The sequence below is a fragment of the Spermophilus citellus genome (genome assembly GCF_964194105.1).
Source record: "Spermophilus citellus genome assembly, chromosome: 9".
Lineage (NCBI taxonomy): Eukaryota > Metazoa > Chordata > Mammalia > Rodentia > Sciuridae > Spermophilus > Spermophilus citellus.
The window spans coordinates 105,241,920-105,269,850 of NC_138191.1; the positions used below are offsets into that span (position 1 = coordinate 105,241,920).

The 27,931-nt window shown below is 47.3% G+C and overlaps 2 protein-coding genes across 7 annotated transcripts in view; both read left to right on the plus strand.

Moving 5' to 3' along the window:
* EIF2B3 (eukaryotic translation initiation factor 2B subunit gamma) overlaps nt 1-4,423 on the plus strand; it is a 115,952-nt gene extending 111,529 nt beyond the window's left edge. For both annotated transcript variants that reach the window (XM_081307507.1, XM_081307506.1), the window contains exon 12: nt 4,255-4,423. In XM_081307507.1, coding sequence (XP_081163633.1) covers nt 4,255-4,307 — 53 coding nt within the window. In that variant the 3' untranslated portion in view covers nt 4,308-4,423. The remainder of the gene's footprint in view (nt 1-4,254) is intronic.
* Nucleotides 4,424-10,190: 5,767 nt separating this feature from the next.
* Nucleotides 10,191-27,920, plus strand: PTCH2 (patched 2). 5 transcript variants are annotated; one of them, XM_081308933.1, is made up of 22 exons: nt 10,193-10,768; nt 11,236-11,377; nt 18,586-18,775; nt 18,898-18,967; nt 19,172-19,263; nt 19,918-20,113; nt 20,707-20,828; nt 20,973-21,120; nt 21,203-21,334; nt 21,423-21,578; nt 21,661-21,753; nt 22,793-22,918; nt 23,011-23,129; nt 23,244-23,592; nt 23,720-24,032; nt 24,122-24,264; nt 24,350-24,530; nt 24,643-24,923; nt 25,038-25,175; nt 26,258-26,400; nt 26,481-26,580; nt 27,171-27,920. In XM_081308933.1, exons 1-22 carry the CDS (start codon nt 10,697-10,699, stop codon nt 27,405-27,407), a joined length of 3,543 nt encoding a protein of 1,180 aa, XP_081165059.1. In that variant the 5' UTR covers nt 10,193-10,696; the 3' UTR covers nt 27,408-27,920. The 5 variants fall into 5 exon arrangements, 4 of the variants coding, with proteins under 4 accessions (XP_081165059.1, XP_081165058.1, XP_081165060.1 ...); XM_081308932.1 differs by having other exon boundaries at nt 11,185-11,377; nt 27,171-27,919; XM_081308934.1 differs by having other exon boundaries at nt 11,185-11,377; nt 23,945-24,032; nt 27,171-27,919.
* Nucleotides 27,921-27,931: the final 11 nt, after the last annotated feature.

Genomic DNA, 27,931 nt, shown 5'->3' on the forward strand with positions numbered 1-27,931 from the left:
ATCTTTTATTTTAAAGATGAGGTCTTGCTTAGTTGCCCAGAGTGGTCCTAAACTTTTATGTTCACATGATCCTCCTGCCTCAGGCTCCTGAGTACTAGGACTGCAGGCATACATCACAGCACCTGGCTTCCTCTTCCATTTTTTAAAGTTACATGTCTCCCTTTTGGGCTTGAGAATCCAAAAAACTTGTGATCCCAACTACTTGGGAAACTATTTGAGGATTTGAGGATTGCAAATTGGAGGCCAACCTGGGCAAAGTCATGAGACCCTATCTCAAAATTTTAAAAAGGGCTACAAATGTATCTCAGAAATAGAGTGCTTCTGGTTCAGTCCTCAATATTGAAAAAAAGCAAATTCCTAGCCAGTGCAACACTCAAGAACTATTACTAGAGCTGGTTACAGTGGTACATGCTTTATAATCCCAGAGACTAGGGAAGAAGAGGCAGAAGGATCACAAACAAATTCAAAACTAGCCTCAGCAAGACCCTCAAAATAAAATATAAAAGGGACTGGAAATCAGGCTATGGTTGTAGCTCCATGGTAGAGCACTTGCCTAGCATATGTGAGACCCTGAGTTCAATTCTCAGCACCATATATAAATAAATAAAGATCCATTGACAACTAAAAAAATATTTTTTTAAAAAAGGGGGAGCCAGGCACAGTGGCACATGCCTGTAATCCCAGCAGCTCAAGAGGTTGAGATAGGAGGATCACAAGTTCAAAGCCAATCTCAGCAATGGCGAGGTGCTAAGCAACTCAGTGAGACCCTGTCTCTAAATAAAATACAAAAATAGGGCTGAGTGGTCCAGCGCCTCTGAGTTCTATCTCCAGTACCCACCCCACCCCCAAAAAAAGTACTGTTACTATGGATGACCTTGACAAAACTATCTACTCAGATCCTCACCAACAAAGAGCTTCAAAGTTCCCAATTTTCCTCATATAGAGGAATTACAGGAAAAATGTTCATCCTAAGAGGTAATACTGTCCCCTTTCCAAATTCTTTAACACAGTCATTATATCCATAGCAATTTTTTACACCAAAAATGTGACTCATAACCCAGATGTAGGCTTTGCTGCCACTTCTTAGCACTACCAAGAGAACAAATCCCACCCCCACTATTGAATAACTTCATGCATGCCAAGCACATACTCCACCACTGAGCTACTTCCCCAGTCCACAGGCTTTCTTATAATAACTCTGGCTTTTCTCACCTGATCACAATACTCTCAGTGATTATCTCTCAAAAAATCCTATCAGCTCAAGCAGTGGATGGCCACAACCAACATTTAAAACCTGGAAGGTAGCCCAGTGTAGTGGCACATGCCTATAATCCTAGCAACATGAGAAGCTGAGGCAGGAGGATCACAAGTTCAAGGCCAGTCTCAGCAACTTAGTAAGGACATCTAAAAATAAAAGGGCTGAGGATGTGGCTCAGAGGTAAAGTACTTCTGGGTTCAATCCCAAGTATCCCCCGACCAAAAAAAGAAAAAAACCTGGAAGACTAATTGGATGCCTCATCTGAGTCTCTTCTGTCAATGATGGAACTTGGATCACTACATTATTAATCACATAATCAGTCCTTCAGCCATGAAAGCAGACCTTATTGTAGACCAATGTCTTGATATATACATGACATAAGCCAAATCTTCCTGGCTAGCAGAAATCCTTCCTAGTTTCCTAATAGTGCAGCTTTTCATTTGTGATATATTATTCCTTTCTATCCCATTGATTTTTCCCCCAATTTACTATCCTTCCTTTTAGTGTTCCTTTTGGGATTTTTCTCAACCTAATTCCAGCCTAGAGCTTTACCACTGTATTTACTGAAGCCTGCTTCCAACCCTGGCCAAGCAGAACTAGATCTGCAGGTTTCCTTCAACTTATACTATGAAATTACATCTACCCCCAGCATTCTAGATACATTCTCCCCTAAATCCCAGTAAGCAAGATCCTATCTGACATCCAGGCCAAGAATAGACCAGAGGAAAGAGGGGAGAGTAGGAAGGGGGTCCCTTAGAGTGTGGCAGAGAAGAAAATGTTGTCTGCCCCAGCCAGGCACCTCTGGTCTAAAGCACTGAGGTCCAAGAAAAGTGTGAATTGAGACTGAAACCATCTTCACAACAGTCCATTGTCCCTGGCCAATAAGAAGACTGGATGAAGGAAGAGCTAGATGTGAGTGTATGTGAGGTGATGAGTCTGACTTATAGAAGAATAAAGTGTAAAAGGAGCTTTGGGAGGTACCCTAGGAAACTAGTCAAAGAAGCTTTTTCTTTTTCTCTCTCTCTTTTTTTTTTTTTTTTTTTTTTTTTTTTTTAGTTATACATGGACACAATATTTCGTTTATTTTTATGTGGTGCTGAGGATCAAACCCAGTGCCTCACATGGGCAAGGCAAGTGCTCTGCCGCTGAGCCACAACCCTAGCCGAAAGAAGCATTTTCTTTGTTCTTTTTTGTTTAGTCTTTCCTTGGATGTGGAGCCTGATAGTTACTCACTAGCCCTAAAGAATTTAGCAATCTAAGCTCTAACTGGGCCTCCTTCCCATCTTTATCACTAAAGGAAGCAGATGGCTATGAAAGATTAAAAGGAACATCTTCTAGAGAAGGTGTACACAAACCCAGTATTCTGATGAGTTTTTTTGTTTTTAAGAGTATTATAGTTTCATATAGTAGTTGGGTTCATTTTGACAAAACCTTATGCATGTGGAATTTGATTTCAGTCCCCATTCCCCCGTCCTTTCCCTTTTCTCCTCTCTCCTCCTATTCTCCTTCCTCTACTCTACTGATCTTTTCACTCACTCACGTATTTTATTTATTTGTTTATTTTTGGTACCAGGGATTGAACCCAGGGGCGCTTAACTACTAAGTCACATCCCAGCCTTTTTAATTTTTTTATTTTGAGGCAGGGCCTTGTCAAGTTGTTGAGGCTAGCCTCAAACTTGTGATCCTCCTGCCTCAATCTCCCAAGTCACTGGTATTACAGGTTTGCACCAACATTCCCAGCTAACTCATTGACTTTTTTCAACAGCTCTCTTCAGAAGATGGTATTACAGTAGCCCCCCTTTACCTACAGCTTTGCTTTCCATAGTTTCAGTTATCTGCAACCAATCATAGGCCAAAAATATTAAATGGAAAACAGAAATAAATAATTCCTAAGTTTTAAGGGGCTGGGGTTGTGGCTTAGCGGTATAGCGCTCGCCTAGCACGTGCGAAGCACTGGGTTTGATCCTCAGCACCACATAAAGATAAATAAATAAAGTTATTGTGTCCAACTACAACTAAAAAATAAATATTAAAAAAAAAGTTTTAAATTGCATTCTGTTCTGAGTAGCATGATGAAATCTCATGCTGTCCCACTCTATCCCACCCAGGATGAGAATCATCCCTTTGTCCAGCATATCTATGTTGTAAATACTGCGTGCCTCCTCCAGATGTAATAGCCATCTTGGTTATCAAATCCACTCTCAGGGTATTTCGGTGCTTGTATTCAAGTTGTACTTACCAAGTAGCCTAATGCTATAGCACAATGACTGTATCTTTCACCTCACTCATCCTATCATGTATGCATTGTATCATCTCATATCATCTTAGGAAAAAGGGTGAATACAGTAAAATAAGATATTTTGAAACAGAGCTACATTCATATACCTTTATTATTATAATATGTTATTATAATAGTTCCACTTTATTTTTAATCGTTAAATAATTTATTGTTAATTTACTGTGCCTAATTTTTAAATTAAACTTTATCCTGTGTATATACACATATATATAGGAAAAAACATATAAAGGATTTGGTGCTGTCTGCAATATCAGGCATCCATGGAAGAATGAAATATCTCATTTATCATTTTAGCTTCATTTCTTCTCTTTTCTTTCCTCTTATTTTCCCTATTCTCTGACCACACCACAGTATTTTGTGTTCCCCATTCTCACATTCCTGTCTTTGCCTATGCAGTTCCAATAGTCTAGAATATCTTCCCTTTGACCACTGCCTGAAAAACCTTTGTTCATCCTTTAAGATCCAGTTCTAGGTCTCCTACTTATGCTTCCCAAAGGCAGGTATATAGTTAGTCCCATCCTTCTGTGTGGGAAGATGCTATCTCTTTCATAGCCCCTTTGGCATGTTGCAGTTCTAAGAGCTTCTCAAGAACAGAACCACAATCAAATGTTTGTGAACACAAAATTAGAAACAATTGGATTTAAAATGACATCTTCTGCTGCCAGTTCTCAGAAAATCCTTTCCTTTTCTTTTGTAGCTAAACGAATGAACGAGGTGATCGTGGGGAATGACCAGCTAATGGAAATCTGAGTTCTGAGCAAGTCAAATTTCTTCCTTTTGGCCCCCAAAACTCCAGATGTTGGCTGGCCCACTTGTTTGACTTTGTATTTATTTCCTAATAAAGAAAGGCTTCCAAAGACATGCTGGAGAGTTGTGGAGCAGTCCTAGGCTCTGTGTCATGTTGTCTCCAGGTATTCACAGTGCGAGTTCACGGGTCTTGTTTAAACACCATCTAGAGGAAGTGTGTGAACAGAATAGCCACAGTAGCCTAACTCTTGTACCAAAGTTATCAGACTAGGGGAGCACCTGTCCAGTAAAAAAGCTCCTATTAGTGCAACTTTCTGACTGGCCAACCCAGCCCAGTCCATAAAGCAACTTCCACCTAAAAAGAGATGGAACTACTTCAGTCTCTGACCCTAATCACTCTTTCTAGACCCATAGGCTTAGTGGATGGCAGTACCTCCCCTGACCATCAGCCTAGGACTTACTGTCTTGCTTCAATACCTGCCACACAGATTCCCAGCATCTGCCACCACTCTGCTCACCCCCATTCATTCACTCCAACCCTCCCAGCCTCAACCATTGTTTCTTGGAGGCTCTTAAAGCAAGAAGGAGAGCAGACCTTGCCTAGATAGCCAGCCTAACCCCAGTGGTTGTCATGGAGGCAGAAACATGGACATCCATGATATGAGCTAAGCCAGATCCCTTTTCACCTCCCATTGGTGAGGTCTGCTCAGCCTGGTAAGGAAGAGCCTGTAACTAATATCATGGTTTGAAATTCTCCCTGCCTGATCTCTAGCTGCACTCCTTTATGTCCTAATTATATAGACATTCCTGCCTCAGATAATGAAGAAATGTGATTTCTATATTCATAGCCCTCTGGAGTCCGAGCCACACTTCTATCAGCCAGTCCTGCTCCCAAACATAAGTACACTCTGCTCTTGTCCTCCTGCACCGCTTTTACAACCTGCAGGTGTTTGGTGGAAGATAAAAGTGGCTCCTCGGGTGATATTTCACCTCCTAGAATTATCAAAGTAAAGGTTTCTCTTGATGTCCTCACTGTGGGTGGCAGTAATTATAAAGAATGGTTTGAAATACTGGTTTCTACATTACTTAAAAAATCTCAAGGCTCTCAAGTTCACTTGAGTAATCTTGCCGGTCTTAGTATTGTTTCTCATTGAACTTGTGAGAGACCAGCATTCCTACCCTGGGGGAGCTCCACCTCCATCAGCCTTCTTGGGAGCTCTAGAGCTGCACATTCCTCTCCCTGGTTAAGACAAGGTTCCTGAAAGATTGCCCTAATCAGACAGGAGCTAAAATGGCCTAGCAGAAGTGGCTAAAACCAGTAGGACTAAGGGAGATATCGGGATAAAGAGCTGTAGTGGTGCCCAAAATGGTCACTTTTGGAACTGAAATGAAATTTGTTGGCCCTGATGGTGCTGAAGACAGAGTCCTGGACTGGGTGGAAGAAGACTTGGCCTTTGTAATGTTTTTGATTTTAGTTATATCACTGCCTTTCTTTTGACCCTGAGTTTCCCCATCTGTAAAAGGAGAGATGTGCAATGGGAAGGCCCTTCCTATTCTCAGGTTTTGTCTCCTTTCTCAGATCTTTCTGACTATTAGGGTCTGGGAAGCCCAAGAGGTCAGAAAACTTCCTTGATCACAGAAAGGGGGTGGAGCTGGATAGGTTTGGAGGAAGAGTAGGGTAGAAGAACTGTCCCAGAGCCCTGCTATGCCCCTTTCTGTCCTTCCCCACTGATCCCTTTGAACCCCTGACAGGGAGGTAGATAACCACCTTTCCCTTGCCTTCCTATTGCACAATTCCATCAAGCAGTCCCAGCACCAAGGAAATAAGGGAACTGGAGCAGAGAAGGTAAGAGTCCCAGAGGAAGGCCTCACCAAGTCTGAGTCCCAGCTGGGAGCAGCCCCCAACTCAGGACACTGACATTCCCTGACAACTCCAGGATGCTTTGATTTTTCTTCTTTTTGCTCTGCTTGTCTGCTGCAGACAGGGATTTTTGTTTCCTTTTGGTAGCAGCTACAGAGAGGTTGTATCTGTAATATAGGGAGCAACTGAATGTTCACTGGCTGGCTAGCCAGGCAGGTAGAAGAGTTGATAGGGTCTGCCCTGCCTCTCCCAGCGATGCTTGATGAAGGAAGTGGAGGAAAAAAGGATCAAGGGGGCCTTCAGTACTCAGGGAGTGCTCTGAAGAGGTGCTGAGAAACAGTCCTGAGAACTTGCCAACAGACAAAATGTGTGGCTACTACTGCAGGAATTCTCTCCCCCTTAAAACCTCATCCCTGCCTGCTGGCAAGAGCTCCCTGAGCCTATAAGGAGACTGATGCAGCTATTGCTCTCCAGATTTTTTTCGAAGGCCAGAGGCTGAACTTCCCAGTCCTTCAATGCATCCCCATCCCTTCAATGCATCCCAGGTAGAGAGGAAGGCCTATTGTGTTTAGCATAGCCCCAAGATCAATCTAGGGACCTGCATAGCTTAATTTAGAGGCTGTTTCTATTTCAGGACAGTTACAGGGTATACTTTATTTGTCCATAGCCATCATCTTCCCTAAGAAATTACATAATCAGAGCTTTGTGTGCTGTCTTCTAAATAGTTAAATGTAAACCTGGCATGCAGCTTCCAGCACTTGGGAAGCTGAGGCAGAAGGATCACTTGAGCCTAGGAGTTGAAGACTAGACTGAAGACCTTAGCTAAGACCTCCACCCCAGCTCAAACAAAACAAACTAAAACACTATAAATAGTTAAATGTGTCTGAGGGAGAGGGAGAGGTACAGTAAAGACCACCCAGAAAGAAGGTCTAGAAAGCTTAGCTATGATGAAGCTGGCTAGGAGGGAAAGAGGCTGGGCAGAGAACACATTCTATTAGAGGCCAGGATGACTTGTCCTTGGCCTGAACTGTCTTCCACCACCCAGAGGGATTGCATCAGGGTTCTTCCATGGAAAATGAGGAGTTGATGCTTTGGCTCATCACCTCTCTCCCCCATACTCAAGGTGAAGGGTCATTTGCTGATCTCTATTAGCCTCTGGCATCCAAGATTTGATAGATGCTATTGTCTTGAAGGGAGTGGGCATGTATTCCCAGGCTTGGCCCCTAATGTAATGGGTGGCTTTCTGCGTAGCCCAGAGCCACTGCTTTCCTCCTCTACATATCAGGCTCATTCACTCTGCCTGTCCCAGATAACAGAAGCCACCAAAAACAGGGTAAATGAGAAACCTGGGGGAATGCCAAGGAATGAAGTCCTGCCCTGGCTCTCTGTAATTCCCACACGGACCTTCCCCTAAAACCAGACTGGTCACTTCCTCAATACTGCATGTGAGAGTGTACTCCACCTCATTTTTCCTGTCACTTGTCTTTGGCCATATATCTTATCTCACTTAATCCTTATGTCAGTGTCATAGATAATGTGACTTTCCCAAGATCTCACAGTCAGTAAATGAAAGATTCAGACCTTGAACCATGTTTTTTCCTTTTAGATTCTGTCATCTCCCACCTTTCCTGCAGTTTTTCTCACTTCTGGAAAACTTCCTCAGTACCTCAGCACACAGTGGTTCCCCTCTTGGTCTCTGTTCTCCCCTCAGCCTATAAACTCCACTTTTAAAGATTTTAAAAATAAAACAGGTACCCTACAACCTCTAGACCTCCACAAAGAGTTTAGACACATGAAAGACCCCAAGACTTATTTGTCTCATGAATCAGTAATTAAATTTAATCCTCGATAATAAATACATAACTTGATTAAATTGCTTCTATCCTTTGTTATTCTTCAGAAACTGTCTCTGGTTTGGGCCCAAGACACACATATCCTCATCCAGTGGAAGTGACAGTGAAGTAAGCCCACTCAATGGGAAGCAGGTTGCTTGCAGAGGGGAAAGAGGAGCTTCTTTATTCCTCCTGTTATTTACCTGGGGTCTCTGGCTTTAGCTGTACCTGAGCTCAGCTGCATTCAGGAAATCATTTTGTTGAGAGAAAGAAAGGTTATTTTGGAGCTTGCCACAGCCAGAGGGGACTAAGCTCTACTGAGGTTGGAACTGCAGACCCGCTTGTCTCACATTATTCTTTGGACTGATTGGCAAGAGATTTTCTCAGTAGGCAGGCCCTGCCTTAGAATCATCCATTAAAATGCTGGACTTTCTTTATACACAGAGTTACAAAAAAATGGTGCTGTGAATGGATAATTATGAATGTAATACACTCCACTATTGTCATGTATATAAGAAATAAAAAAGAAAATTAAAAAAAGAAATGCTGGACTTTGCCACAATTGTTAGTGGTAGAAGCAGAATAAGTTCCAAGGCCCAGGTGTTTCAAATCTATTTCTCCATGGACTTTATGTCTTGCAGAGTCTGGTAAGAAGGAAGATCTCAAGAGCTACTTAAAGTAAAGTAGGTCTTCTCTAAGTCCTAGTGACATCCATTGCTAATCTTAGGCCATTCAGTGTCTAACTACACCCCCAAGGCAATGTAGGGACCTATAGCCTAGTTTAGACTGTTTCTGTTTCCAGAAATTTGCTAGGAGTATAGAGTGGGACCCACTCCTCTATGACAGGGAGGAAAAAAATACTGTGCACATATTCAGTTACCACTTGGCCAACAGTATTGTAGACAATAGTTCCTCCCCATTTTGCTGGATGAATGGACAAATGGAAGCAGCAAACTTGTTAGGTATTCACCCCCTCGACTTGAAGTTTCTCTTTCCCTAGAACTGAGGTTCAGAAGAGGTGTTCACACAAATTTCCAAAAAATAGATTGGCAGTGTACAGCAAGATCATGAAAACGTTCATACTTTTTGACCCAAACAACCTTATTTCTGGGTATATGTCCTCAGGACATTCTGCAAATGATTGTTACAATGAAAGTGTAGTAACATGAAATGTTTATGATGTAATGATAAAAAAAAAAGTCTGGGGACTGGGGATATGGCTCAAGTAGTAGCGTGCTCGCCTGGCATGTGTTAGGCGCTGGTCCGATCCTCAGCACCACATAAAAATACAATAAAGAAATATATTTAAAAAAAAAAAAAGTCTGGAAGAATTGACCAAGAACTTGGCTAGAGATAATAGTACTTGTGCTAGAATAATGAATTTATTACAGATTTTTTCTCTTTCCCAAACTTTACATATTGGAATATTGATTTTTATTCTACTTTGCCACTCAGGGTTAATTGGTCAGGAACCCAACAGAAACAGCACACTGAGATGAGATAGACAGAGGAAATACTTCCTCTTCCCCTGTTTCCAGTCCTTGACACCCTGGTTTATTCAACTCTCAATGACTCATTCAATGATTATTGAGCACCTATTTACTGTCTAGTGAGGAAAGCAGACTTTCAAGTACTGTACATAAAATATTTCATCATAAATGCAATAACACATATACATTGAGTGTTATGAGGAACATAAAGAAGCAATTATCTGCCAGGAGGGAGATGTGACAAGGAAGGCTTCAAAGAGAGGTTAATTGATTCAAGTTGTTTTGAAGATAATCTGCCAAGACAAAAGGACCACATGTACAAAGGCAAGAACGCTTGGAACATCATGATGTGTTTAGGAAATTATAGGTGACTTTCCAGAGCTAGAGGGAACATTGGATGGGTGAGAGGTAGCATCTATGAAGAAAAAAAAAAAAAAAAAAGCTATAATGTACACTGGGCCCTGTGCTTCAAGCAGACCTTACGCTTTTGGAGCTGTCATCAAATTTGCATTTTAAATGTCTCTGGCTTCCGTGGCGGGTGTACTGAAGGGAGCAAGAACGAAAGCTGGGAAGAATGAAAAGAAGTCTTTGGGGTTTGGCCGGAACGGGAAGAAAGTGTGGTCCTAACTGGGCCAGCAGACGCTCTTTCTCAGCCCCCGCCTCTCCTGAATTTCGCTTACCGGCTCCCGGGTCTCCCTCCCTTCTCCTCCCCGAGGGCCCCGCGGGCGGGCGCGGCAAGGCCTGGGGTGGCCCTGCCTGGGTGGTCTCCTGCCCCGCCCCCTGCGGCGCCGTTACCTAGCAGCGGATCCGGCTGCTCCGCTCCGGGTGATTTGCCTGCCCCTCAGCCAATGGGAGGGCGTCGCCCGGACCCGCTCCCTTTTTCTGGGACTCCAGCCGCCTTCCCGGCACTGCAGTCGCCACCTAGAGCTGCGAGGTGCATCTCAGAGGCCCGCCAGTTCCACCTACACGCGAGCCCACTTCGGCGGTCCAGAGTGCCTTCTCGCCGCGCCCCGGGCCCGCACAGCCCCCCGCTCCCCCTCTCATAGCCGCCCCTGCACATCTTGCACCCCACAGTGTCACCCACGCCTACGCCCTCGCGGCCCCACTGAAGCCCCACAAGGGGTCTTGCGGTACAGGGGGCCAGGCTAGCCTATGGGAGCGCCGAAATAACACAGGTTGGGGGCGTCCGCGCCCCCCATCCCCGCCAGCATGGCTCAGCCACTGCCTCCCCGAGAACTGCCACCTGGCTACACACCCCCGGCTCGACCCGCAACACCTCAGGTGAGTAGAGGGGAAACGAAGAAGGAAGGGTGGGGTCTTATGTCACCGGGGCCTCTGCAGGGTGTGATGGCTTTAAATGCGTAGTTTGGTGTTCCTGTTTGAAGACAGGTGAGAGCTAGCATAGCTGTGCAAGTTGTATGTATGTGTGGGTTTAACCTCTGTGTCCACATGACAACAGGGGTGTGTGTGTGTGTGCGCGCGCCCTATTTTCAGAAAATGGGTCTGTGCCTTCCTCAGGTGTTGTGGGAAGGTAGAGGGGAATAGCGTTAAATCTTACAATATAAGCCTATGTCTGCAGGTGCTCCCTGAACTACATCAAGAAGCATGGGCTTGGCAGAGGGTGTATACAGGGAGAGAAGGGAAGGCTTTCTTGCTGTTATAGTGACACCTGACTGACCCTTCTCTCTCTGTCCCAGATCCTAGCTGGGAGCCTGAAGGCTCCACTCTGGCTTCGTGCTTACTTCCAGGGCCTGCTCTTCTCTCTGGGCTGTGGGATCCAGAAACACTGTGGCAAAGTGCTCTTCCTAGGATTGTTGGCCTTTGGGGCCCTGGCACTGGGTCTCCGCGTGGCTGTTATTGAGACAGACCTAGAACAGCTCTGGGTGGAAGGTGAGTTATGGACACTAGCTGTAGCTGCTTGGGCACGTTAAGCCCAGGACAAGAACAGGGCAAGGAGCTGGCCACTGAGCCCTAGCAGGCCTGGCCAAAGATCTAGAGGGGAATCTATGGCCCAGAATCTATATACCTGGGCATGTTGGAGCACCTGTACCATAATCTACAGATGATAGCATCCTTTAATGTGTATGTTGAATTCGTTTATCTGTGATTATATGTATTTATTTAGCATTTTTTGTCAACCTTCTCTGTGTATATTTTTATGGTATAACAGCAACTAGAATAAGACCCATCTTTCAGTATCAAGGAAAATAAAATATGTGCTAGGATAACTATGTAATAAAAGCAGGATATGATTATGATGTGTAAGAGAAGGCAGAGAAGCCAGGCATGGTGGCACACACCTGTAATCCTAGCAACTTGGGAGTCTGAGGCCACCTGAGCAATTTGGTAAGACCCTGTCTCAAAATAAAATTTTAAAAAAGGTCTGAGAATGCAGATCAGTAATAGAGAACTTTCCCAGCATGCTAGGCCAGGGTTCAGTCCCCAGCACAGCCAAAACCAAACAAACACACAAAGCAGAGAGAGGTGACTTCTGACTAGTAAAGTTAGGACTATAGTTCCAGCTACTCACGATGCTGAGGCAGGAAGATTGCTTAAGCCCAGAAATTCAAGGCCACTCAAGGGAACATAATGAGACCCTGTCACAAAAAAAAAGAGATAAAGAAAAAAAATTTTGGACCAGAAGTCTGGCAAACTGAATAAACCATCTGGCAAGCCTCTGGGGAAAGGGGTCATACACCCAGGGATCCTGCAACTAGTAAGTGGAGAAGCAGCGCAGACTCTACACTTTGAGATTAGATGGGATCAAATCCTCACTTTCTAATGGAAGCATTAGTAAAAGTAACTTCTTATTAATATTTTTAGCATGAGACCTGTTTTGGGACAGCCCTTTGACAGAGTTCAATTTTGCTGTTCTTCCCTGGGAAATTTGTATTTGTGGGCTACTCTAGACCTCTCTCAGCCCTGGCCTATGCTCAAGGGCAGGGCCCAGGTTGAAGTCTCACACCCTTGAGTTATTTCAAATGCTGGCAAGTCCTAGGATCCAGAGCAGATGTTTCTTAGAGTCTGCCTGCCTGTTGGTCTCCCACACCCCACCCCACCCTACCCCTTTCCTCTGCAGATTCTCATACACTCATGCTTTAGGCCAGCCCTGGGGTCCAGAGCAGATGTTTCTTTCTGCCTGCCTGCCCCCAGCCCCAAGATACACATGCACATACACATACCTCCACTCAAATCACTGCTGCCTGGGTGGTCCCAAATGACTTGGATTTCCTGCCACAACTGAGGCAGTTTCCCTTTCCTTCCTCTTTCTCTGTTCCCCTGATCTTCATCTAAACACTGCTTGAACTTCCAAGTTTCATTATCCTCTCTTCTGCCCTCCAGCACAGGAAGGGATAGACACCACCAGTTTTTATAAAAGCATGGTAGCCAATTCCTAGACCCTTTTTTTTCCCCAGCCCTTTTTATTTTTTTTATTTTGAGACATGGTCTCCCTGTGTTGCTTAGGGTCTTGCTAAGTTGCTGAGGCTGACCTCAAACTTGCAGTTCTCCTACCTCAGCCTCTCAAGTAGCTGGGATTACAGGCATGCAGCGCTATGCCCAGCCTTAAACTGTTTTCCCTTATTACAGATATCACTCTGTCCTGTGTTGGTTGAGGGTGAGGTAAAAGCAGTGATTATAATGTGATCATTTCCTTATCTGTAGCTGAGGCTTCTCCTTCAATTCCTAAACAGTGAGGAGCCAATCAAAATGAAGACTAAAGGATAGTTTATGTTCTTTCTCATTTGGCTAATATAAAAAACAGAGGGAGGGCTGGGGTTGTGGCTCAGTGGTGGAGCATTTACCAAGCATGTGTGAAGCACTGGGTTCAATTCTTGGCACTGCATATAAAGTCCATTGACAATATATATATATATATATCATGATTGAGTTCATTAAAAAAAAAAGCATAGGGAGAAGTAGGATATTGGCTATCAGAGTTCAAGGTTCTCCCCAGTTTTGCCATGGTGAGACTTGGAATTTGACTTGTTTGCCTTTCCTGAACAACTTACTTTCTTTTTTTCTTTTAGAATGGCCCCCGGGCCTTGTGCATGCTAAATACACCCCTAGCCCTGGTTAACCTTAAAACCAAAAGGCTCAGAGGAAGATAGTTCTCTAAAATAAAAAATCACAGCATGTAGGCCAAATTATATTTACTGGAATGAGACAGAGATAGTTTGAAATTGGAGCTATTCTTTTTTTTTTTTTTTTTTAAATATGAAGATAATGTCACCGATTACCCATCAAGCAGGGACCATTTTTTTTTAAAGAGAGAGTGATAGAGAGAATTTTTTTTAATATTTATTTTTTAGTTATTGGCGGACACAACATCGTTGTTTGTATGTGGTGCTGAGGATCGAACCCGGGCCGCACGCATGCCAGGCAAGCGCACTACCGCTTGAGCCACATCCCCAGCCCCTGGAGCTATTCTTAAAGATAAGAAATAGGGGGCTGGGGTTGTGGCTCAGTGGTAAAATGCTCGCCAAACATGTGTGAGGCACTGGGTTCCATCCTCAGCACCAAATAAAAATGAAATAAAGATATTGTATGTCCACCTACAACTAAAACATAAATATTTAAAAAAAAAGATTAAAAAATAGGGCTGGAGGTATAACTCAGTGGTAGAGCAGTTGCTTTGTATGTTTGAGGTCTTGTGTTAGATCCCCAGCACTGCCAAAAGAAAGCAAAGAAGGGGCTGAGAATATAGCTCAGTTGGTAGAGTGCTTGCCTTGCATGCATAAGGCCCTGGGTTCAATTCCCAGCACCCAAAAAAAAAAAAAAAAATGCAGAGAGAGGATAAGGAATATACAGCTACTCACGAAAGCAGGGCCTGCCTATGTATCAATTGATAGAACCACCATCCATCCACTCAAGCATCTACAGCTAAATCCTTTGAGAGTTTGCATCAGTTCTCACTCACCTAAATTTAACAATTTGGTTACAAAATTCTTCCCTTTTAACCACTGTCACAACAAACCCATCCTTCCTACCCTTGTGGTCACTACTCTGGTTGAGACCTTTCTCAGTCTCCTGCAAAAAACACTCCTAGTTGTGTCATTTAGAATACTTTTAGCCACATGAAAGAATGAAAGGAAAGGAAGACAGGTGAGAGGGAAGGAGGGAGAGAGGAAGAAGATTGATCCTCGTTAATAGGAAGTCTGGCAGTAGAGAAGTTCCAGGGTGGTTAATCCAGCAGCCCAAGGACATCAGCAAGGACCCAGGTTCTTTCTATCTTTCTCTGTGCTATCTAACGCTCCTTAGACTTTTGTCCTCAGGCGATATTATCCCAACATGGTTTCTGCTGTGTAAGAAAAGGAAGTCACCTCTCTTGCATCCCTTTTTAAAGTAAGGGGAAAATTTACCCCAAGCCTCAATAGCTGATCTTCCATTGGGGTTCTTTGGCAAAAACTGTAGCTTCCTGTGCCTAAATGCTCCATTTGGCAAAGGCAACAGAATTATGTGATTGGCTTCTAAGACTACCAGGTTTTACCCTCTGATGCTGGAGAGGAGTCAAAGGCCTTTCAGAGATGGCCAGTTAAACCAATCTGTTAGAAAGGAGAAAGGCAGCCAGGTGTGGTGGCACATGCCTGTAATCCCAGAGGCTTGGGAGTCTGAGGTGGGAGGATCACAGGTTCCAAGCTAGCCTCAGCAACTTAGCAAGTAAGCAACCTAGTGAGACCCTGTCTCAAAATAAAATAAAATAAAAAGGGCTGAGGATGTGACTCAGTGATTAATCATTCTTGAGTTCAATCCCTAGCACACACAAAAAAGAAAGGAAGAAAAGAAAGAAAGAAAAGGAAAGAGAAAGGAAGGTAGAAGATTTGTCAACCTCACCTTCATATCTGCCTCCACACCGCCCTTGTGTTGTGTCTAAATCTGACCAAGTTAGTACCCTGCATAGAGCCCTTCCATCAATTTCTATCAGATTCTGTAAAGTCTCTAGAATCAAATATAAGCCCCATAGCACATTCTAGGCCCTCTTGAGCATTGTCGCCGGCTCCTCCCTAACAATATAGAAACTCTAAGCCTTGATAATTCTCTGAATATTCTGGGTCCCGAACACCTTTTCCTGACTTCTTCCCTGGGCCAATTCTTATTTGTTAGGTGATGAAAAAGTCAGATCATCTCACATCTCTGCTCAAAACCTACTATGATTCCCATTTCACTCAAAGAAAGTCTTGAGTCCCTACAACAGTTCACTGCCCTTACGTGTGAAATTTCTGGGCCAGAAATTATGAGAATAAATATTGCAATATTGCTTTCCTCCAAATAGGATACCAAATTATACTCCCACGGTAGACACCTATAAGCCAGAAATAATTGCCATCATTTTTTAAATTTTTAGCAGACTTCAGTGGTGCACACCTGTACTCCCAGGAACTAGGGAGGCTGAAGCAGGAAGATTGCAAGTTTGAGGCCAGCTTTGACAATTTAGTGAGACCCTGTCCTAATTTCTTTCTTTTTTTTTTTTTTTTTTTTTTTTTTTTTTTTTTTTTTTTGTACCAGGAACTGAACTCAGGGGCACTGAGCCATGTCCCTAGCCCATTTTTGTATTTTATTTAGAAACAGGGTCTTGCTGAGTTGCTTGGGGCCTCATTATGTTGCTAAGACTGGTTTTAAACTCACGATCCTCCTGCCTCCACCTCCAGAGCTGCTGGAATTACAAACATGTGCCACCTGGCTCAATTTTTTTTTTTTTAAGGGTTGGTGGGGCTGGGGATGTGGCTCAAGTGGTAGCGTGCTTGCCTGGCATGCGTGCGGCCCGGGTTCGATCCTCAACACCACATACAAACAAAGATGTTGTGTCCGCCGAAAACTAAGAAAAATCAACATTAAAAAATTCTCTCTTTCTCTCTCTCTCTTTAAAAAAAAAATTAAACAAAACAAAACAAAAAAAAAAAGGGTTGGTAATATAGCTTAGTGACAAAACACCCCTGGGATCCATCTCCAGGGCCACAAGGAAAATATATATATATATATATATATATAAAATATAAAATGGTAGATAGTTACTTGTTGCTGTTTAAACTTATAGGATTACCTACCAGATGGACTCCTTTTCCATATTGGTTAACCAGTTATGTTTTCCCTTTGGTGAAGGTACAAAAGTTTTTACCAAGCTTACTATTGATTTTGATATCCTCCTTCCCCTGTTCTCCTGTTTTCTCTGTACTTACCCACAATCTTTTCTTTTTCTCTTGTTTTTTCTAATTTTTTTTTCACTTTTGGCAATTATTGAATAACAACTCCACATCTGCACTTACCATGAGCCAGGCAATTTCCTAAGTGCTTTTCTTGTGTTGATTCTAAACTTACCGAGAGAGAGGCATTGTTCCCATTTTGCAGATAAGTAAATTGAGACTCAAAGAGAATAAGTAATTTGTCCAAGACACAGAATAAGTGTTGGAGCCAGGGCTCAAAACCAAGTCTTCTGTACAATGAATGTACAGAAGAAAACAAAGGCTCTGTTTAATACATCCTTGTTCTGATCAATACATTCTAGTTCATCTGTCCTCATATCTATCCCTTGTCAGCTGAGGTTTATATTTTCCTCTTCCTCACCCACCACCCCACAAAGAATTCATTGGTCTCACTATATATTTTTAAATGACAGTGTTTCTTTCTTTTACATTCTTATGGTTCTGTCTGGTCCACAATGATACAATCACTTGAGTGAGGAGATTATATGGGTTTGAAAAGAGATTGGGGCTGGGTACAGTGGCACACATCTGTAATCCCAGCAGCTCAGAAGGCTGAGGCAGGAGGATTGCAAGTTCAAAGCCAGCCTCAACAAAGCAAAAAACTAAGCAACTCAGCAAGACTGTGTCTCTAAATAAAATACAAAATAGGGCTGTAGATGTCGCTCAGTGGCTGAGTACCCCTGAGCTCAATCCCCGGTACCACCCCCAAAAAAAGAGAGAGATTGGGAAACTAGAGATGAGTGGTGCATGTCTATAATACCAACTACCTGGGAGGCTGAGGCAGAAGAATTGCTTGAGCCCAGGGAATCAAGACAGCTGGGCAACATAGTGAGACCCTACCTCTCAAAAGAAAAAAGAGAGAAAGAGTTAGAGATTGGGGACCATGATAATCCTAAATGAGACTAGAGTCTCAGAGAAGCAGCATGTATTGGTCCCAGGAATAGGAGCAACCAGCAAGAAGAGACCCCCAGACAAGTGGAAGCAGAAGTAGGTCTGAGACCAGACCAAGTCCACAAAACTCCTAGGTTGTGGCCCTCATCTTCCTCCAAATCATAGTTAGGTTATATCCCCTCACAGTGTCCCCACCTTCCCCAGGCCCCACCATAACTCCTTTGCCAGCATAATTCAGGACAGGACTTGAGGAATGCTAAGATCAAGGAGACTGAGGCAGGTCTGGCACCAGGAAGTCTGACTCATAGTCTGTATGATGAGGCTAGTGAAGGGGATCTAGACTCCTTGGCCCACTTTGATTTCACCTCTACCAGGGCACACAAACTGCTTCCATGTACTTCCTTTCTGAGTGGGTGGGAGCATCACACGGAAAGACTGGTCCTCCCTGTCGCCTGGGCCACCGTGAGGCCCATCATTACCAGACACTGCCATTCCTGACCCTTCCAGAGCAGTTTGCAGAAAGGTGTGTGAGTGTAAATCACCATGCAGGGCAACCCGAAGGAAGAAAAGCCCTGACCCGAGACCTGTTCTTTTAGAAAACCCTCTCTGCTGGCAGCTTCCCTACTGGCCCCTGTTGTCCCTCCTTGTCCTGCAGACCAGAGCAGAGAGAGACAGTGAGGGTTCCTTACCAGAATGCTCCTATAACCTGGCCCAGCTCATGCTGATTCTCATTTTTAAGTTTTTGCCCCAAACCAGCCAACCTATTTCATGTCTAAACCCTGGACCACACAGGAAATCCATAAAGCCGTGCAGCTGAGGTCTCCCCACTTCCCTGGCAGGACTCCAGACTCAGAAAAGGGGCAGAAGCTTGGGAGCCAGCCAGGGCCTTAGCAAGGCCATGGGGAGAAGGCCCAGGGCCTCAGCAGTGTTTCTCCCCCTTTTCTGGGAGCCCTAGGAGGTTAGGAACCTCCAAGACCCCTTTCTGCAGCTTTCTCTCTGCTCTGGCAGTGGGAAGCCGGGTGAGCCAAGAGTTGCATTATACCAAGGAGAAGCTGGGAGAGGAGGCGGCGTATACCTCCCAGATGTTGATTCAGACTCCACGCCAGGAGGGGGAGAACATCCTCACGCCTGAGGCGCTTGGCCTCCACCTCCAGGCAGCCCTCACTGCCAGTAAAGTACAAGTATCACTCTATGGAAAGTGAGTCTGGCCAAGTCCCTGAGCGGCAGGGAGGTGGTGGGGGTGGGTGTAAAGCGTGCTGTGACAGTGCTGGAGTGGGATTCCCCTTTTCTGCTGATTGCCTGTGCCCCTGGCTAATACAGGTCCTGGGATCTGAACAAAATCTGCTACAAATCGGGAGTTCCCCTCATTGAAAATGGAATGATTGAGCGGGTGAGTACTCTGGGCTGTTCCATGGACTAGGCAGAGGCAGGACATTTTCCATAGTGTGGGAAGGCCCAAAGAGACACTGTGGCAGACACCAGAGCTGGGGCGGAAGTTAGGGACAAACCGTGGGAGGATTGCAGAGGGTATCTTACAGGTTGTGGAGAAAGGAGCCCAGGGAAGGACTGATGTGGCCTGTGGTATCCCTGGCAGATGATTGAGAAGCTGTTTCCGTGTGTGATCCTCACCCCGCTCGACTGCTTCTGGGAGGGAGCCAAACTCCAAGGGGGCTCTGCCTACTTGCCGTGAGTGCTGGCACAGCTGCTCCTGGGGTCCCACTTCATCTCCTGCCAGGGACTTCCCCAGAAGAAAGGAGGGGCAGGAGTAAGGAGGATGAAGAAAATCTCGCCAAGACTTCATTTCCTCTCAGGCCAGAGCCAAAACAGACAGCCTAAGGCTCCACATCCCCCTTCTCCTCAGCTCTAAAGGAGAGAAAGACCTGTCTCATTTAGACAAACAACATAGATCTCAAGATCAACAGAGGAGAAAAAAGATCCCCAGAAAGAGACTTTGCTGGGGGGAGTTGGTTAGGTACCAGCTAAGCTGTTGCCTGAGCCAGAAGAAACCTGTTGTATACAGATGCCACTCTGGTTGCATGTTAGAACCAAGGGTGTGCAGCTTGGTATGGATGCCATGGTGCTTTTCTGGGCCCTTTCCATGTATTAAGTACATCTGTCCTGATGTCCTTGTCAGCTCCTTATATCCATCCTCAGCTCACTGCAGCAGCCTGGTGGGCTGACGCAACCTGGTTGCTCTGAGAAGCTGAGCCTTGCACACCCTCCAGGTGGAAGGACCGATAAGCACATAAGAGGAGGGTGGGGTGCAGCATGGGTCCAGAGGAGCAGCTCAGATGGTGGGTATTGATCCCTGACCCTTGCTAACCATGGGTTCTCCCCCAGGGGCCGCCCTGATATCCAGTGGACCAACTTGGACCCAGAGCAACTGCTGGAGGAACTGGGTCCCTTTGCCTCCCTCGAGGGCTTCCGACAACTGCTAGACAAGGCACAGGTGGGCCAGGCCTATGTGGGGCGGCCCTGTCTGGACCCTAAAGACCTCCACTGCCCACCTAGTGCCCCCAACCATCACAACAGGCAGGTGAGCTCCAACCAGACAAAGAAAAGCTCTTTCCCTTCCCTCTCTCTCTCTCTGGCATGTGTCCCTCTGTTCTGAAAGAGAGCTGATTGTGTTCTGCCCCCACCATTTCCTGGATGTTGCCACTCTGCCCACACTGTGCTAACCCCCTGGAGTGTTCCATTCCCATTCATTTCTCCTAAGAAACCCTGAAGTGACCTATGAATCCTCTTCCTTTTTTAAGCCTAAAGCTAGACTATATCAAAACAGTCTATACAAGGAAACTAAAAACACAATAGCTAAACATGAACATTTTACCTCCTTTCCCATGGGTCTGTGTGGCTCTGTGGGTGGTACTTTTCTCAACCTCCCCACATAGTTTTGCCATCCTCTCCCTGCAGCTTATGTTCAGGATTCTGCTCCCTCTTGTGGCCTCCTGCTTACAGGACACCTAGCTGTTCACTCACAGAGCAGGAAGGGATTCAAGAGACCAGTTACCTACACTCCAGACCTGCTAAGCTCTGTGGCAGGCATGGTTCCTGGAGGTATGAGCCCAGGGACACAGTGATCCACCAGCAGGGTCTTGAGCAGTAAACCCTTCCCTTTTCCCCCTCCAGGCTCCCAATGTGGCTCAGGAGCTCAGTGGGGGCTGCCACGGCTTCTCCCACAAATTCATGCATTGGCAGGAGGAATTACTGCTGGGAGGCATGGTCAGAGACGCCCAAGGACAGCTGCTGAGGTAGGGCCTCCTTCCCTGGGAATTGGTGACAGACCCCTTGCTTGGGAATCCACTATAGCCGGCAGCTCTGGCAAAAGCCTGCTGCATACCCCCACCAGTTGTTTGGGCCACCTCTGACCTCTAGTTCTCCTGCACCTCCACCAGGGCAGAGGCTCTGCAGAGCACCTTCCTGCTGATGAGCCCCCGCCAGCTGTTTGAACACTTCCGGGGCGACTATCAGACACATGACATTGGCTGGAGTGAGGAACAGGCCAGCACTGTGCTGCAAACCTGGCAACGGCGCTTTGTGCAGGTAAGCATGGACAAGGAGGAGGCAGGGTGCCCTGAGGCCACTCCCTCTTCCCCTGCACTTCAGATCCACCCTGTCTCTCCAGCTGGCCCAGGAGGCTCTGCCTGAGAATGCATCTCAACAGATCCATGCCTTCTCCCCTACCACCCTGGACGACATCCTGCACGCATTCTCCGAAGTCAGCACAGCCCGTGTGGTGGGAGGCTATCTGCTGATGGTGGGTCTTGCCCTAGCACCTTGCCCCACCTCCACCCAGCACCCACCATGGAAGCCCCTCTCTGAGACTGTGCCCTTTCTCCCCACAGCTGGCATATGCCTGCGTAACCATGCTACGGTGGGACTGTGCCCAGTCCCAGGGTGCCGTGGGCCTTGCTGGGGTATTGCTGGTGGCTCTAGCAGTGGCCTCTGGCCTTGGGCTCTGCTCCCTGCTTGGCATCACCTTCAATGCTGCCACTACTCAGGTACACCAGTTCTGCAGGGCTGACCTAGGGCCATCACCAGGCTGTACAGTTCTTCCATCTGCTTACCCCTCTACTCCTCCAGGTGCTACCTTTCTTGGCACTGGGCATTGGTGTGGATGACGTTTTCCTGCTTGCTCATGCCTTCACAGAGGCTCCTTCTGGTACCCCTCTCCAGGTAAGTCCCCATCCTTTAGCCCAGCCTCACCTGAGGTAGTTCAGCATACTGGTTAAGAGTCTCTAGGTTTGGCCACCCATAGTGGTGCACACCTGTAATCCCAGCAGCTTGGGAGGCTGAGGCAAGAGAATCATGAGTTCAAGGCCAGCCTCAGCAAAAGCGAAGCACTAAGCAACTCAGTGAGACCCTGTTTCTAAATAAAATACAAATAGGGCTAGGGATGTGGCTCAGTGGCCAAGTGCCCCTGAGGTCAATCCCTGGTACCAAAAAAAAAAAAAAAAAAATACAAAAGTGGGCTGGGTAGAGCACTTGCCTAGCAATAAACAAAATAAGGGTATTGTGTTCATCTACAACTAAAAATATTTCTAAATGGGGGGGGGGGCCTGGAGATGTGACTCAGTGGTTGAGTGCCCCTGAGTTCAATCCCCAATACCAAAAATAAATAGAGTAAAAAAAGAGAGAGAGAGAGAGAGAGAGAGAGAGAGAGAGAGCATCTCTAGGTTTAAGTGACATTGGCAACTAATTAACTTCTTTGTGCTTCAGCATTCCCATCTGTGAATAAGGATAATAATAGTGCTTGTGTCCTAAGGTTTGTTGTAAGGATCAGTGAGATAATTCAGGGTGAGTGTACAGAATATCACATCACACATACGTGGCACTCAGTAAATATTAGCCACTGTGGTGTTATTGCCCCACTTCTACCATCCCAGTTCTGGAGACTCCCTTTCACTCTCCCTTAAAGACCATGTTCTGTCAGGCATGGTAGCACACACCTGTAATCCCAGTGGCTCAGGAGGCTGAGGCAGGAGGATGGCAAGTTCAAAGCCAGCCACAGCAACTTAGCAAGGCCCAAAGCAACTTAAGTGAGACCTTGTCTCAAGAAAAAAAAGGGCTGGGGATGTGGCTCAGTGTTTAAGCACCTCCGGCTTCAATCTCCAATCCCCAATAACAAGGAATAAAGAAACACACACACACACACAAAAGCCATGGTTCCCTCCTCCCCATGACCTGAGGGCATGTCCCTGCTGTATCCTGGCAGGAGCGCATGGGCGAGTGTCTGCAGCGCACAGGCACCAGTGTTGCCCTCACGTCCATCAACAACATGGTTGCTTTCTTCATGGCTGCCCTAGTTCCCATCCCCGCACTGCGAGCCTTCTCCCTGCAGGTGAGCCATCATAAACAGGCAGTTAGACTGGGGTGGGTATGGGGCCTGAGGTGTGCTTCATCAAGCCTTCGTGCCCTCCTGCCCACCCGCAGGCTGCCATAGTAGTGGGCTGCAACTTCGCAGCCGTGATGCTTGTCTTCCCAGCTGTGCTCAGCCTGGACCTGCATCGGCGCCACTGCCAGCGCCTTGATGTGCTCTGCTGCTTCTCTAGGTACTGTCCCTGTGTGCCCACCCCTCTCCTCCCATGAACCCACCCCAGCTTGTCCCCTCATAGGCATTTCAAGGCAGGGACCAACCTGTCATCCACACTCTCTGCCTCTTCTAGCCCCTGTTCTGCTCGAGTAATTCAGATTCTGCCCCAGGAGCTGGGAGATAGGACAGTGCCAGTGGGCATTGCCCACCTGACCACCACGGTACAAGCTTTCACCCACTGTGAAGCCAGCAGCCAGCATGTGGTCACCATCCTGCCTCCCCAAGCCCAGCTGGTACCCCCACCTTCTGACCCACTGAGCTCTGAGCTCTTCAGCCCCGTGGGGTCCACACGGGACCTTCTAGGCCAAGAGGAGGGAATTGGGCCAAAGGCAGCCCGCAAGTCCCTCCCTTGTGCCCACTGGAATCTTGCCCATTTCGCCCGCTATCAGTTTGCACCTCTGCTGCTCCAGTCACATGCCAAGGTGAGACTGGGTGGGGGAGGCCAGAGGCTCAGTATTTGTGGGCCCCAAGAAGGGCAGAGGGCATGGCCTACTACCTGAGGACGGGAGGACAGCCCTGGGCCCCTGGCTTAGTTGCTGTTTCCCACAGGCCATAGTGCTGATATTCTTTGGGGCTCTTCTGGGCCTGAGCCTCTATGGAGCCACCTTGGTGCAGGACGGGCTGGCCCTGACAGACGTGGTGCCTCGGGGCACCAAGGAACATGCCTTCCTGAGCGCCCAGCTCAGGTACTTCTCCCTGTATGAGGTGGCCCTGGTGACCCAGGGTGGCTTTGACTACGCTCACTCCCAACGTGCCCTCTTTGATCTGCACCAGCGCTTCAGTTCCCTCAAGGCTGTGCTGCCCCCGCCTGCCACCCAGGCACCCCGCACCTGGCTGCACTATTACCGCAACTGGCTACAGGGTGAGAGGCCAGGAGATTGGCAGGGAGTGTTGCTGCAGGGAAAAGCCCCCTCTGGCCACAGGCTAATTGTGCCCTAACCTATTCCCTAGGAATCCAGGCTGCATTTGACCAGGACTGGGCTTCCGGGCGCATTACCTACCATTCATACCGCAATGGCTCTGAGGATGGGGCCCTGGCCTACAAGCTGCTCATCCAGACTGGGAATGCCCAGGAGCCTCTGGATTTCAGCCAGGTTGGAAGAGGGCTAGAATAGTCAGGGAGCACAGAGGGGCTCTAGATCTCATGGCCAAGGCCTTCAGCCCTCTCTGCCTCTACAGCTGACCACAAGAAGGCTGGTGGACAAGGACGGACTGATTCCACCGGAGCTTTTCTACATGGGGTTAACTGTGTGGGTGAGCAGTGACCCCCTGGGTCTGGCAGCCTCACAGGCCAACTTCTACCCCCCACCTCCTGAATGGCTACATGACAAATATGACACCACTGGGGAGAACCTTCGCAGTGAGTCCTGGGGGGAGCTCACCTAGAGCCGTGGCCCTGACCCTAAGCCCTGCCCACTGTTCCTGTGCTCACTGTCTGCCTCCCTCTGCCCACTCTCTCCTCCCCTCCACAGTCCCAGCAGCCCAGCCCCTGGAGTTTGCCCAGTTCCCATTCCTACTGCGTGGCCTCCAGAAGACTGCAGACTTTGTAGAGGCCATTGAGGGGGCCCGGGCAGCATGCACTGAGGCAGGCCAGGCAGGGGTACGTGCCTACCCCAGCGGCTCCCCTTTCCTCTTCTGGGAGCAGTACCTGGGCCTGCGGCACTGCTTCCTGCTGGCTGTCTGTATCCTGCTGGTGTGCACCTTCCTGGTCTGTGCCCTGCTGCTACTCAACCCCTGGACAGCTGGCCTCATAGTGAGTACCTGCAGGGGTGGGGTCAGAGAGACTCAGTGGCAACTCACCCTGCCCTGTCCAGCCCAACATTCCTCCTGCCAGGAGCCCCCCCCCAGTGAGCCCTCTCCTCCCCAGGTGCTGGTCCTGGCGATGATGACTGTGGAACTCTTTGGTATCATGGGTTTCCTGGGCATCAAGCTGAGTGCCATCCCCGTGGTGATCCTCGTGGCCTCTATAGGAATTGGTGTCGAGTTCACAGTCCACGTGGCTCTGGTGAGCACAGGCACTGGGGGAGGGTTGGGCCGCTGACTCAGTATTCAACAAATATGTTTCAAGCACCTCTGTGAGAAGCACTATTTAGGAACTGGAGCTGGGCCAGGCAAGATGGCACAAGCTTGTAATCCCACCTACTTGGGAGGCCAAGGCAAGAGGATTGAAAGTTCAAAGCCAGCCTGGGCAACTTAGCAAGACCTTTTCCCAAAAAATGAAAAGGGCTAGAGATGCAGCTTATGGGTAGAGCACTTGCCTAGAGCACAGAAGACCCTGTGTTCATTCCCCAGCACTGCAAGAAGCAGCAGGGGAGCAGGGACATAGATGCTAGAAACAAGGAGGGCACAGGCCTCCCTCAAAGTTGTGTGTTCTCTGACAGAAGAATGGGGCCCAAACCAAGTGGAAACACCAACACAAACCAACCAGGCCCCACAAACAACTCCTGTGTTTTACCCACACATAACCCTATTATTACTCTGATTATAAAAATGATATATGTTCCTTGAACAGGACAACAAAAGGGCAGGGGATGTGGTTCAGTGGCTGAATGCTTGCCTAGCACAGATGTGGCCTTGGGTTCAGTCTCCAGTAACCCCCTGAAAAGCTAGTGTGTGGAACAAAAAAAAGAATTTGAAATCCTGTGAAATGCCACCCTAAGAAATTACTTACCACCTCAGTGCCCATTCTTTTCAACCAAGGGTTGCCAAAATTTTTCTGTAAAGGGCCAGTTAGTAAATATTTCAACTTAATGGGCCATAGAGAATCTGTTGAAATTCTGCCATCGTAGTACAAACGCAGCCATAGACAACAATATATTGATGAACTTAATTTACAAGACACAGTGACAGACTGTACTTTGTCCACTCTGTTTTGGACATCTTTCTGTGTCACCAGACACATCTATACAGTGTCACCTAAATGGACTCATGCATGCTTCCAGACCATTTCCATGAACGCAGTTCACATGATCTTCAGAGGGCAAAGGCATAGGTGAACCCTGAGGCCATATAAGTAGCAGTTGGGGACATGGGTGAGCTAGCCATGGTTGGCAGAGGAGGAGCTCCAAGACCACTCTGTTCCCCCAGGGTTTCCTGACCGCCCAGGGTAGCCGGAACCTGCGGGCTGCCCGTGCCCTTGAGCACACATTTGCCCCTGTGACTGATGGGGCTGTCTCCACTTTGCTGGGCTTGCTCATGCTTGCTGGTTCCAACTTTGACTTCATCATAAGGTACTGTTGGGCTCTGAAGGAGGTGGGATTTGCCTGTGATGGTCTCAGGGCCTGCCCTGCTGACTCCTTACCTCCCCCAGGTACTTCTTCGTGGTGCTGACAGTGCTCACACTCTTGGGCCTCCTCCATGGGCTCGTGCTGCTGCCTGTGCTGCTGTCCATCCTAGGACCCCCACCAGAGGTGACCACTCCCTTCCTTTGCTCCCAGCCCCAGAGACAGGGTAGGGACAAGCATAAGAATGGGCAAATTACTAAATATCCTCAGAAGTCAACAAACTGGGCCAGGCATGGTGTTGCATGCCTGTAATCCCAGCAGCTAGAGAGGCTGAGGCAGGAGGATCATGAGTTCAAAGCCAGCCTCAGCAAAAGTGAGGTGCAAAGCAACTCAGTGAGACCCTCTCCCAACAAAATACAAAAAAGGGCTGGGATGTGGCTCCAGTAGTTGAGTGCCCCTGAGTTCAATCCCCAATACCCCCCAAAAAAAAGTCAATAGACAGGGCCCAACTCACAAGGGCCCCCCTAAAATGTGCCACCAGCTAAAATGGTAGTAGCGTCTACCTTTCCCCTAACACCATACTCCTTCCTAGGATCCAGAAAAAGGTGCAGGGTTTGCCCCAGGCCTTGATAACTTGTCACTTGTGAGCTCTCATAATCTACTAGAGGCCAACGAGGACCCAGCTTACCAACAATCATGTTGATCACCAGATGGGTGCAAAGGGCTCTGAAGTCCCAGTACCCATGGGCTCATTGTTACTGGTGTCTTCCCTACAGGTGGTGCAGATGTACAAGGAGAGCCCACAGGTCCTGAGCCCTACAACTCCAAGGGGAGGCACGCTCAGATGGGGGATGACTCCCACCCTACCACAGAGCTTTGCTAGAGTGACTACCTCCATGACCGTGGCCTTGCACTCACCCCCACTACCTGGCGCCTATATCCACCCAGCCTCTGCTGAGCCCACATGGTCTCCTGCTGCCACCCCAGCTGCCAACAGCTCTGCCACTGAGTGAAGAAGGAGCTGAAGGACAAAGACCCTGCTTGGGCCACATGAAGTCACTGGGAAGCAACGGCTGGGGTATTGAATGCAGCTAAAATGCATTCAATACCCTGGAGGGCCCGGCCACTGCTGTCTGCACCCCGCCTCTGGATCAGCCATCACAGACCTCCCTGGTATCCACATAGAATGGCCACCCCTGACAGCAGCCCAGCAACCAGTGCTCTTCTGTACCCATGGCTGCCACGTGGGAAGGAAAGCCAGCATTTTCGGCTGCAGTGCAGCCCTGTCCCCCTCCTGCACACTGCTGCGCACCCACTAGACCAAGCCTGAGGGATCCTCAAGCACACTTTGCCAATCGTGCCTCACTGCTTGTTGACTCCTGGGTAGGCTCCTCTGCATTCCTGCACACCTCCTACCACATAAATTATTTATATGAAGATTTTTATTTTTTTAGTATATATAGATGTTAGCTGTTCTGAAAGTTTTATTTTTAAAGAGTGAAATATATTGTATATGAACTCTTCTCAAGTGACTGGT